Here is a 12,692-nt window from a genome sequence, read left to right as displayed (position 1 = left end):
TACACCACCCGGGGATCCATCCCATAATCATCCACCAAACCCAGACACTATTGCATATGCCAGCAAGATTTTGCTGAAGGGACCCTGATATAGCTGTCTCGTATGAGGCTATGCCAGTGCCTGGCAAATACAGAAGTGGATGCTCACAGTCATCTATAAGATGGAACACAGGGCCTCCAGTGGAGAAGCTAGAGAAAGCACCCAAAGAGCTGAAGGGGTCTGTAACCCTATATGTGGAACAACAATATGAACTAACCCGTAACCCCCAGAGCTCGTGTCTCTAGTTGCATATGTAGCAGAAGATGGCCTAGTCGGCCATCACTGGAAAGACAGGCCCCTTGGTATGGCAAACTTTATATGCCCCAGTACAGGGGAATACCAGGGCCAAGAAGTGGGAGTGGATGGGTAGGGGAGGAGGGTGGGGGAAGAGTATAGTGAACTTTCGGGATAGCATTTGAAATTTGAAATGTATATAAAGAAAATATCTAATAAAGAAAGTAAAAAAAGAAAAATAGATTTTAATTATTTTTAAAATTATACCAAGAATTGGAATTTGTAGATGAAATAGCAATGCTTCTTTTCTGTGATAATGTATTTCTATGCATAGAGCATCTACACCATAATAACTTTTTAAAATAACTTATTTTAGAATGGTATTTATAATAGCAACAAAATTAATAAAGCATAAGAAATAGGTCACAACAAATCCATTGGTTTTAGGAAGAAATTATTACAATTTAAAATGAATTCTATAAAACACAGAGGAATGAAGATTTATGTCATGTTCTTCAAGGAAAACTTTAGGGATACAAACTTCTTTCCTTAAATAATTCCATATACAAAATGACAATACAGTCACTGTATCATCAGAAATAATGATTCCAAATACCATTCTTCTGCAATTTGACATGCTGATAAACATTTATGCAAAAAGTGTAGAACTGCCACTCCATGGCAAAGTGTTTGTCTTTCATTCATTAGCCTCTGGAGTTTTATCCCAAGTACTTCTAATATAATAAAATTCCTATAAAAGAGAAATAAGACTAGATTGACCATGGCAATTTTAAGAATTAAGCATGAGATTGTAACATTGCATCGCTTATAAGAACTGTCATTATTAAATAGAAAAAATTTCTATGAAACCAGAATCTTTTTTTTAAATTTGGTATGTTTTTTAAATTTTAATTATTATACATAGTATTTGATTTCATTATGACATTTTCAAAAAAATTTATTGGTGAGCTTCTTCTTTCATTTTTTCCTTCACTCTCAAGACAGCATATTGCCTTTCTCCATATCCTTCATAATCCTTTTCAGTTTATTGACACATTATTCTATTACCTCCCCTTGATTCCTCAACACCTGTTTTCTTATCTTTGCTTTCTTCTGGTTTTGTACCCCAAACCACTATCTATCTATGTATCTATGTCTCTCTCTCTCTCTCTCTCTCTCTCTCTCTCTCTCTCTCTCTCTCTCTCTCTCTCTCTCTCTCTCTCTCTCTCTCTCTCTCTCTCTCTCTCTCTCACACACACACACACACACACACACACACTGTGATCTCTCTTTGTTTGAGAAAGAACATGTTTTCTCCTGAGTCTTTGTCTCCTTGCTGAGTTCTTTGCTAGTCTATTTATTTTCTAAAAACTATATGATTTTATTTTCTTTCATAGATGAATAAAATTCCACTGTATAAGGATTGAACTTTTCTATTATTTTCTTATGTACATCTCGTATGAACATCATTTCCTTGCTATTGTGAATAATGCAACATTTTACACGGATACATCTCCGTCTTAGGGTACGGAATCTTTTAGGTATGTGGACAAAATTATATAGCTCTATTATATTGTAACTCAATTTTAATGATTTGATAACTCTGTGTCTTCGTTTCCATAATGCATGTAGTATTTTACCCTCCTACCAGTATAAAATGAGAATTTTGACACATCATTGTCAACATTTGTAATTGTATATTCTCTTAGTGTTAATTATTCTAAGGAATGTGATGAAGTCTCAAAGAATTTGTAATATACATTTCTGTGAGAGCTAAATATGTTGAACACTTTAAAAACATTTACTGCATATTTGTGCTTCATTCTTAAGGAAACACTTGTTCATTTCATAAACTTCTTTGTTGACTGAAAAGCTTATGAAGTGCTTAATCTTTATTTTCTTTTATACATTTTAGGTTTTAAGCTCTTGAGTGAAATATAGAAGTCAATGATTTTTCTTCCACTAAGTAGATGATATGTCTACTTGGCTGATAGTTTACTTTAATATGCATTAATTGCCAATGCAGTTATACATTAATTTTTGGTGCATTTCCTGTGCTATTGAGTTCTGTTGCCTCTTTACAACTCATATTACTAAAGTGTTCCTCTGAGAGTTTTAGCACTTCAGGTTTAAAATAATTTAACATTAATTGTTATGGAAGGTGAGGAAATATAGAAACAATGCAGTTTGTCTCCATATGTATATCAATTTTCTATTAATCTACTCAGGATCAGAAGGTCTGAACATCTAGTCATAACAAATATTCAAGTAAGAAATGATTGCACCTCTGGAAATTCTTCCTGAGACCTTCTGAGACTCTGCAGGACAATGACAGGGAAAACCAGACTCATGATTTATCCTTACTCAACATTGGTCATTTCCTGTGTGACTTCTTACTGTCTCCTTGTCCAGCATTTGCTATTATTGATAAGAAGATTTGATGGCCCAATATGTTAGAGATGCAGTAACACTAAGATTGGAAACTGGTATATTTTTTCAATTTTGTTAAAGAAAAAATTCTAATATGTATAAGTTCTATAGTACTTTATAATTTGTATAAAGTCTTCATTATGGTTCTTACTTCTCCCCATGCTCAGAATTTAAACTTTTGCCTTTATTTATGCTACTTTCAATACCTTTTTATATTGTATATGAAGATCCCTCCTTGGAAGTTTGATTTGCCCCCTGTCACTCTAGTCCCTTAATTACTGGTGATGTTGAGCCTCGTTTTGCACACATTTTGGAGACTTCTGTATTGTTTAGAGGAAGTTCATGCAAGTCATGAACACATTTCTCATATGTTTTATATTTTAGCTATTTAAAAAAAGTTTTCATAATGTTTATTAATTCATTGAGAATTTTGTACAATTTAGTTTTTGATGACATCTACCCAACTAGGTATTCCAAGTTCCATCCCTAATTCTAGGTCCACCCACCTTAGTGTCCCTTAAACATTTAATATACTGGGTGTTGTCCATATACATTTGGGTGTGCTTCTTTCATTATCTACAGGAGATCTCATCTCATCTTCTGGTATCTGCTCACACTCACACACAACCTTCCCAACATGCACATCATTGAAAACAAGACAAATATTTTAAAAATTCTTTAAATATTCGGAATATTTAATCACCCAATGTAAATATGACTTTCAAATATCTTCTGTTGTTTCTCTTGACGAAAATTGAACTCAACTTCATGTGAATTTCAGAAATATGGCATACTTTAAAAATCCATTCTTTGAAAATTAACTCCAAATCATTGTATTTAGTCAAAATCAATAAATACATACATCTTTTTTGTTTGTTTCCTTTTTATTTTTTGAGAAAGCAATTCTCTGTGTATAGCCATGACTGCACTGGAACTGCCTCTGTACAGCAGATTATTTTTAGATTCATAGATCTGCCTGCCTGTGTGTTTTGAGTCATACCATTAATGTGTACACCATGACATCCATTAAAATATTTAAACTTTAGAAAACATATTTTATATTTTAACTGCAATAATAAGAAATATCTACTTCTATAATGAAAAATATTAAAAATTCTTTTTTTTTCAGTGAGAGAGCTATACAAATACAGTAACATCATGAATGTTTTATTCAAGATAACTTCATGAAACAGTGCACACTTAATTTCCAGGGTCTATTGAGTATAATAAACTGATTTATCTTTTCAATAGGCATGAAAATGACTCCTATAAACTTGCCAATGGGAATATTCCTCTTTTCCCAGATTTTAATGGGAATCTTTGGCAATTCCTCAATACTATTTTATTATGTCATTTTCATATTCAGTGGGAAACATTTAATGCCTAAAGATATCATCATAGAGCACTTGACTTTATCCAACTGCTTGTCTCTCATCTCAAAAGGCATTCCACAGACATTGTCTGATTTTGGATTTAAAAACTTTCTGGATGATATTGGATGCAAAGTGATAATGTATATATACCGAGTAACAAGGGGGATGTCCCTGTATGCAATGTGCCTACTGAGTTGTTTCCAAGCAATCACAATCAGTCCCAGCAACTCCAGATGGATTATGCTTAAACACAGAGCCACAAAGTATATTGGTTCTTCCTGTTTAGTCAGTTGGCTTGTGAATTTGCTTCTAAACATCATGACGCTAGTAAAAGTGACAGTCCCCACTTACAGCAAAAATGTGACAAATACGAATAGTTATGGGTACTGCTCATGGTTTGCTCCAAGCAATCTGGCAACTGCACTGTATATGTTCTTACTCTGCTTCTGTGATGGCCTGTGTCTGAGTCTCATGGCCTGCTCAAGTGTCTCTATGATGAATATCCTCTACAAACATAAGAGACAAGTCAAGCATATCCATAGTGCTCAACACCTTCTGAAAGTCTCGCCTGAGGACAGAGCTACACAAACTATCCTCATCCTGGTGTGCACATTTATCATCTCTTATACAATCTCTTCTATACGTGTAATCTTTACAACCTACTCCAATGTTTCAGAGATTTGGAGAGTAAGTGTATTTATATTTCTAGAAATATGCTTTCCCATATTTTGTCCCTTTGTTCTCATCAGCAATATCAAGTGTAGTTTCAGACTATTTTTACCCTTCTGTGGAAAGAGATAGCTCCCTGGGGACAAGGTCCCAACTTGCTCAGAGGAGAAGGGGAGGGAGATAGGGGAAGAAGTGAGAGGGTGACTGGGAGAGGGACAGTGAGTGGGATGTGAAGTGAATAATTAAAAGAAATTAATTAAAAGTCATCTTTAAAATAGTTTAAAAAAATCTCTAAAGGGTTTTTTTGTTTGTTTGTTTGTTTGTTTCCAAGACACGGTGTTTCTGTATAGCCCTGGCTGTCCTGGAACCAGGCTGGCCTTGAACAGAAATCCGACTGCCTCTGCCTCCCAAGTGCTGGGATTATCTCTCAAGGATTTTAAGATGTATTTTAAAATCCATGAGAGATAAATTTTAAAAGGATTTTAGCTGAAGGGGTCTGCAACCTAGAGGTGGAACAACAATACTAGCTAACCAGTATCCCCAGAGCCCATGTCTCTAGCTGCATATGTAGCAGAAGATGGCCTAGTTGGCCATCATTGGGAAGAGAGGCCCCTTGGTCTTATAAACTTTATATGCCTCAGTATAGGTGGGACTTTTGGGATAGCATTGGAAATGTAAATGAAATAAATACCTAATTAAAAAAAAAAAGAAATTCGAGTGGGTGGGTAGGGGAGCAGGGTGGGGGGAGGGTATAGGGGACTTTCAGGATAGCATTTGAAATGTAAATGAAGTAAATACCTAATAAAAATTGGAAAAAGTTTTTAAAAAGACGTAATTTTAGGTAGTACTCATGGACTATTTTCAAAAAAGAAATCTTAAAAGGGAATATTTTGGGAAATTATCTATAGATCCTGTGTAACATGTTAATGCAAGCTGCCAACTATTATCAATGTGGAACAAATATTATTTATTTAATACATTTTATTTACTGGTACAATAATCTTTGTATGCTCTTTACCAGTGTCTTAGTCAGGGTTTCTATTCCTGCACAAACATCATGACCACGAAGCACTTGGGGAGGAAAGGGTTTATTCAGCTTACTCTTCCACATTGCTGTTCATCACCAAGGAAGTCAGGACTGGAACTCAAGCAGGTCAGAAAGCAGGAGCTGATGCAGAGGCCATGGAGGGATGTCTTCTTGTTCTAGGTAGAAATTCAAGTAGTATATTGATTAGATAGGGTAGATAGATAGTGGGTAGCAGTGTTTTGCTCCTGATTTTGATTTTTATTAAAAATTTCTCCATTTATTTTGATGACAGTTATTGGCTTGCTGTATATTGCTTTTATTATGTTTAGGTATGCACCATGTATCCATAATATCTAAGATTTTAAGTAGAATAGATGTTGGATTTTGTTAAAGGCTTTTAAAGCATATTATATGATCATATGTTTTTTCTTTCAGTTTGTTTATATGATGGATTATGTTGATGGATTTCCATATATTGAACCATCCATTCATACTGGTGATACTTGATCATGGTGGATGATGTTTTTGATGTGTTCTTGGATTTGGTTTGGGAGTACTTTATTGAGTATTTTTTTTACATCAATATTCATTAGAGAAATAAGTCTGAGGTATTCTTTCTTCGTTGAGTCTTTGTTTGGTTTAGGTATCAGGGTGACTGTGGCTTCATAGAATGAGTTTGGTAATGTTTCCTATGTTTCTATTTTGTGGAATAGTTGAGTATTGGTATTAGCTTTTTTGATGGCCTGGTACAATTCTGCCCTAAAACCATCTGGCCCTCTGCTTTTTTTGGTTGTGAGACTTTTAATGACTGGGTTTAAATAGTTTACCTGATGTTGATTTAACTTTGGTAAGTGACATCTGTCTATAAAATCTTCCATTTTGTTAATATTTTCCAATTTGGGGAGTTTAGGCTTTTGAAGTAAGACCCAATATTTTTGTGAATTTCTTGTTTGTCTCTTGTTATATCTCCCTTTTCATTTTTGATATTGTTTATGTGGATACTGTCTTTTTGTCTCTTGGTTAGTTTAGCTAAGGGTTTGTCTATCTAAATGGTGACTTGATATGAGACTGCCATGAACTACTGAAACTCTGCACGCATGTCCATGCCTTTAGGAATGAAAAGAATGAGCATATACATACATATCCATCAGAACTAGGCTGGTATCATGTTTTAAACCTTTGGTGAAGATTACATAGATAAGTAGAGGCAACACAGGAATTTCCAAATACAAGTGTGTGTGTGTGTGTGTGTGTGTGTGTGTGTGTGTACTTTGTATATTAAAAGTACATTGAGAGCTCTCCACAAACCTAAGATAAAGTTTTCAGTGAAAATGAGCAATACAATATAATAAAATATCTATGTTTTCTCATACCAGCACAGAAAAAAATCTTGGTTTAAGCAAATATTAAGCTTTATATTTTTAATCTGTACTAGTTCTCTGTATAAGTTGTTTTGATCATATTCACACCTACCCCAATTCTTTCAAATGACACCCTCAATTCCCTACCTGCCTAACTTACTGTGCTTTAAAAACAGATATGTCAAGAACAATTGGTGTTGCCCAAATATACTTGTATGCATGCAAATATACGTGTATCATGAGTGTTGTCTGATTACCAGGGAGTATGCTCTTCAAGAAAACTGTTTCTTTTCCTATCCCAACAGCTAACAATTGTAAATAGTTCCTAAAAGATTCTGACAGAGAGTAAAAAATTATTTAAGCCCCCTAGACCTGTGTCCAAAATAGCCCCATTGTTCCAGGATGTAAGGTGTTTGTGTTTTTTGCCAGGTGTTTGTGGTTTTTGCCTTTCTATAGCCCAATGCCAGGTGTTTGTGGTTTTTGTGTCTTTATAAAACCCCTTATTCCTTGAGCTCATTATCGACTCCTCTACTCCTGCCTGGGATATGAGTTGTTCCCAGTGCACTGGTCTTTCCTGAATAAACAAACCTCTTGCAGTTTGCATCAAGACCATTTCTTGTGAGTGATTTGGAGTGTCACCTCTCCTGAGTCAGAACATGGGGGAGTCCTCACATTGTGAGTCTTTCATTCCAAAGTTATGGTAAACCTCCATTTTGCATGCAGGGATTTGGTATGGCTTGTGCTTATACAGATATTGGGCATGCTGTTACAACCACTGTGAATACACCTATGTATCTGCTCTTTTTGTGCACAGAAAACACAATTTCCTTGTACCCATCCACCACCTCTAGTCCTTACCATCTTCCCACACTTTTTTCTCAATGATTCCTAAATATTTGAAGGAGGGGAAGTGATGGAGACAACATGTTTAGGGATAAGCATAATCATTCAGTCTTTTCTTCTCTGAACTTTGTTATGAGTCTCCAAGTTAATCACCATTTACTACAAGTAGAAGCTTATCTGATGAGGACTGAGAGATGCATCCACCTATGGACACCACATGCTGTTAGGAGTCAGTTTAATATTATGTGGCTTAGTAGAGTAAAGGTAATAGATTCTTTTTATGGTCTTAATGGTGCCAAGAATGGGTTCAAACATGCAGAGCAGGAATTAATTTTAATCAGAGAGTGGTTGGCTGTTCACATGATGTTTATGCCACTATTACACAGGTAGACATGTACTTCCAGGGCTGTCATTGTTACAGTGCACACTGTCACTGCTGGGTATGTCTGATGATTACTTTGTTCCTCCAGTAGAATAAAGAGAACACACCTACACTGTGAAAGTTATCCATTGTGGATGAAGCTTCCAGGTTTGAACCAGCTTTTTTTTTTTTTTTCTTTGTCACATTCTTGAGGGTAACAAAGAACAATGGCAATACCAACTCCTTTTTAAAAACAAAAAACAAGAACAAAACTAGGTCAATTTTTAATTATGAGTCTTCAAAGGGTTTTATTCATAGTCGTTATGATTTTTAAATGTTCTATTTTTGCTTTGTTGTTTTGAGTAGCCTGGGTCTCACAAGGTAGCCTAGAGTAGTCTTAAGCTCACTATCTTCTTTAGATTTGCTTCAGATTCACAGAAATCCTCTGTCTCAGCCTGCAGAATAGCATAATTATTGTCATGCAACACTATAAGGGACAGTCTTAAATTCTCAAATAATTCTTCTCTAAATGATACTCACCTTATATAGACTTCTGCTATGTGGAAAATCATGGAAACAGTGAATCTCAATAATCCATCCAATTCTTTCCTATCATCCAACTCTTTAGACATAAACAAAGGCTTCAGTTTCCCCCCAGAAACTTAAATTAGTGTAAAGGAAAAGCAGAAGAAGGAAAAATTACTAGATGAGAACTACTTAAATTTTAAAAATCATGGTAGGGAACCTCTCAATTTTGCACTGAATAAAATTGTTTATTGCCATTGATCTAAGTGTTCTTGGTCTTTGTTTAAACTCTTATTTTCCTTGTTTCAGAGGGAAGGAAATAGAGTTGTCTTCTCTAGGTTATGATTTTTTTCTCATAGATATATAATACTGAAATTCTAAGTATGTATCTAAGTATGTCTTACTCACTTACGTTAGAAAAATATTGACCCCATACTGCATAATCTTGTAAGACCTGGGGAATCAGCCTAAGTTGACAGCCTTCAAAAATGGCATTATTTGCCATTATCTGCCAGGAGGCATTATAATGTCCATGTTATAGTAATGTGAAGAGACAAAAGATATTCTTAGAAATTAACTCCAATTGAATTTAAGCTCTAGTCACTGGGATAACCTACATGATCAGTGTAATTTAAGAAGCTATTGAATTACTTATCTTTGTTCATTTTTATCATCTTTGTGACAAAAAAGAAGAACAACTACAGGTGGGCAGGGTTTATTTTAGCTTTCAGTTTGAAGGTGCAGCCTATTATTGCAAGGAAAGCATGAAATCAGAAGGCTGAGGCAGCAGATCACTTCGTATCTGTAGTCAGATAGCAAAGACAGATGAATGCTGGTTCTCAATTTTCCTCATTGTATTCAGCCCAGGACTTTTAACTAATGGATTGATTTCTATGCAGAATTAGATTGACTCTTCCTACCTCTATTAACCCAAGTTAGAAACTCCCACAAAGACATGTCCAGATGTTTGGGTTTTTTTTTTTTTTTTTGGTTTTTCGAGACAGGGTTTCTCTGTATAGCCCTGGCTGTCCTGGAACTCACTTTGTATACCAGGCTGGCCTCGAACTCAGAAATCCGCCTGCCTCTGCCTCCCGAGTGCTGGGATTAAAGGCGTGCGCCACCACGCCCGGCTCCAGATGTTTGGTTTTTAGGTTTTTCTAGATCCTGTCAAGTGAACTATCAACTTTAACCATCATGTTATCTAATACAATCTGATCCAGAATGAGGGTTAGACTTCCATAAAGAATAAAGGAACATATGGATATATTAATGATTGAGAAACAGCAGAAAACATGACATATTGTGAGACTTTAAATATATCTTTTCAATGTCAGGGAAAAGAGAGTATGGAGACAAAGTTGTCAATACTCATGGATAGGATGGTACAACATATGGAGAAATGATTGTAGAAATGTATAGGTTACTCTCCACAGCTGTGCATTGTCTCACACTGTTATACTGAGAAATAGCTTCCAAACAACCGAGTAGCAGATGGCAATGGTACACAGCAGGATTTGGATGGTTAGGGGTGTCTCTGACTTCAAATGGAACTCTGAGAAAAAAATGGGTACTAGGAATTGATGTTTCTTGATTCTTCTTTCCATGGAGATAACTTGAAGTGCAGCCATGGGGTCAGACCATGAGATCAGAGACAAAACATCAGTGAAGCTTAAACACAAATAGATACAAGACAGTTGGATTTTTCTTTGCTCTTCTCTGTATCACTCAGTTGCAGCAGTGAGACAAGAGCTTAACCTGTGCCCGCACAGATTTTTATACCTCAACAGCTACTTGGATGTCTGAAAGGCAAAAAAATTCTTCAGTACATGATGACACCTAATTTCAGAGCATTTTGAATGAAAACAAAAAGATATCTTAATATCGTGGGACTATTTATCCAGCATTATGATAGCTGTAACAGCCGATGATGCTTAATTTGCATGGTGGACTTGATTAATAAAACCTGGCAATGGGTGAGTCTAAAGTTCAATAATGAATGAAAGACCATTTACATTTATCATAATACACAAGTGAACATGTTAAATTACCTTCCGCTACAGCAGGGAAAGTGATTCTTGGGAATGGATTAGTTATTACTTATAAGGATGAAGGGGAAAAATGTAGGGAAGCATGTGTCTAAGAATGTAAATATGTTTATTAGCCACAGCCTTGGATTGTCAAATAGAACAGTATAGATAACAAGTATGAAGGATGTTGAGTAGGAGAAGACAAAAGTGCACACAAGGATCAAGATGGTTTTTATGGCTTTGTCTTCAGGGGACACGCTGAAGGAATGCTGAGGATTGTGGATATACCGTAGTTGACTCTTGTGCCTATAGAGAATATTCACCATGGAGACAATGGTCCAGACCATGAGACTCAAACACAGACCATCAGTGAAACAAAGCAAAAATTGATATAGTACAGTTACAGCATTGCCAAAGGGGAATGCTGAGCAGTAACCCAACTTGATTTTTCTGGTGAAAATTTTATTAGTATTTGGTCCAATCACATATATAGCTGCCCTGATGTTTAGAAAGAGATACACAAGCTTAGAGAGCAGAACCGAATCATGTACTTAAGAGAATGAGTGTGCAAGCTTCATCAACATGGAGTGCCTCAGGTTGATTATGATTGCTTGGAAACAACTCAAGAGGCAGGTGCAGTGTAGGGAAACACCCTGGGACACTCAATTACTGTAGAAAGTAAGTTTACATAAGAGGTCATCCAGGAGATATCAAAACCCCAGCTGTACCATTATGTGAGGTATGGCTCTTGAGATAATAACCATGAAATTGGCTACAGTCAGTTGCTTTAAAATTTGGTCTTTGAGGACATCAAACTTTTTCCAGTGATTACAGACATGACTTAATGAAAAAGAATTGACCAATTGCCAAGGATTCCCACAGCTGTTTGAGAAAAGAACAAAATTCCCATTGGCAAGTTCTCAGAAATCATGTTCTTTTTACCTGAGATAAACAAATTTAACTACATCAGTACAACCAGTATGAAAACACTAACGTGTATTAATTTATTGTAGCTTAAATTGTATCCCTGTCTCATCAGGCCAAATGCCTGTTTTATGGCAGGTTACCCAATCAATCAAGATACAATACCATGGTCAAACCCATTTTGAGTTATCAAACATTGGAGTAAAGTAAAGGATGTAAATTAGGACTTATCATTTTCACATTTCTTATAATGCTTTAGAGTCTTCAGAGTTCTTCAAATGCTTTTGTTCTAAATTAATATCCAATAGATAACATCTACCTTTTCTGAAAGAATTGAGTGTATTTATGCCAACATACACTTAATTCAGTTCTATAATACAGCTACTAAATCACAAAATTGGAAGTTAATCAGTATAGCCAAAGAGAGAAAAACTTGTAAGAAAGAAGAATGGAAAGGATAAATATATGTCAAAAGATAGGCTGAAATAAATCAGAAGAAAATAGTAGGGCATTCTTAAATTTTGAATCTGACAAAAATCCTTACTAGAATTATTTTATTAAAAAAATACAATCATTGATGTTTGTATAGCCATAACTTAAAAAGAGAAAAAGTTTTCCTCCTATAGGTCTCTGATGTTTTCCCAGAAGACATAAAATAAGAAGTTTATAAGTAACTTTGGGTCACCCAGCTAGAAAACATTAGCCATATTCCACACAGTGTCATCAAATACCAAGTGTCTATCTGAATTCGGAGCCTCCCCCATGCAGAGTTACTACAACGACATGCTGGTGCACATTATAATGTTAGTCTCACTGGAATGTAAAGAAATCATATGTCATGTTAGCAAGGTGAATCTAACAGTCAGTTAAAGATACAGA

The 12,692-nt window shown here is 35.4% G+C and overlaps 1 protein-coding gene and 1 pseudogene across 1 annotated transcript; one reads left to right on the top strand and one right to left on the bottom strand.

Annotated features, from left to right (window-relative positions):
- The first annotated feature begins 3,908 nt into the window (after positions 1 to 3,908).
- LOC110299205 (vomeronasal type-1 receptor 3-like) lies at positions 3,909 to 4,877 on the top strand. Its single transcript, XM_021168842.1, has one exon. It carries the CDS (start codon positions 3,957 to 3,959, stop codon positions 4,875 to 4,877), a length of 921 nt encoding a protein of 306 aa, XP_021024501.1. The 5' UTR covers positions 3,909 to 3,956.
- A 6,029-nt stretch (positions 4,878 to 10,906) lies between these two features.
- LOC110297371 lies at positions 10,907 to 11,856 on the bottom strand (annotated as a pseudogene).
- Between the last annotated feature and the right edge of the window lie 836 nt (positions 11,857 to 12,692).

The sequence above is a fragment of the Mus caroli genome, chromosome 7, assembly GCF_900094665.2.
Source record: "Mus caroli chromosome 7, CAROLI_EIJ_v1.1, whole genome shotgun sequence".
NCBI classification, from domain to species: Eukaryota; Metazoa; Chordata; class Mammalia; order Rodentia; family Muridae; genus Mus; species Mus caroli.
This window is presented reverse-complemented; position numbering and strand designations above follow the sequence as displayed.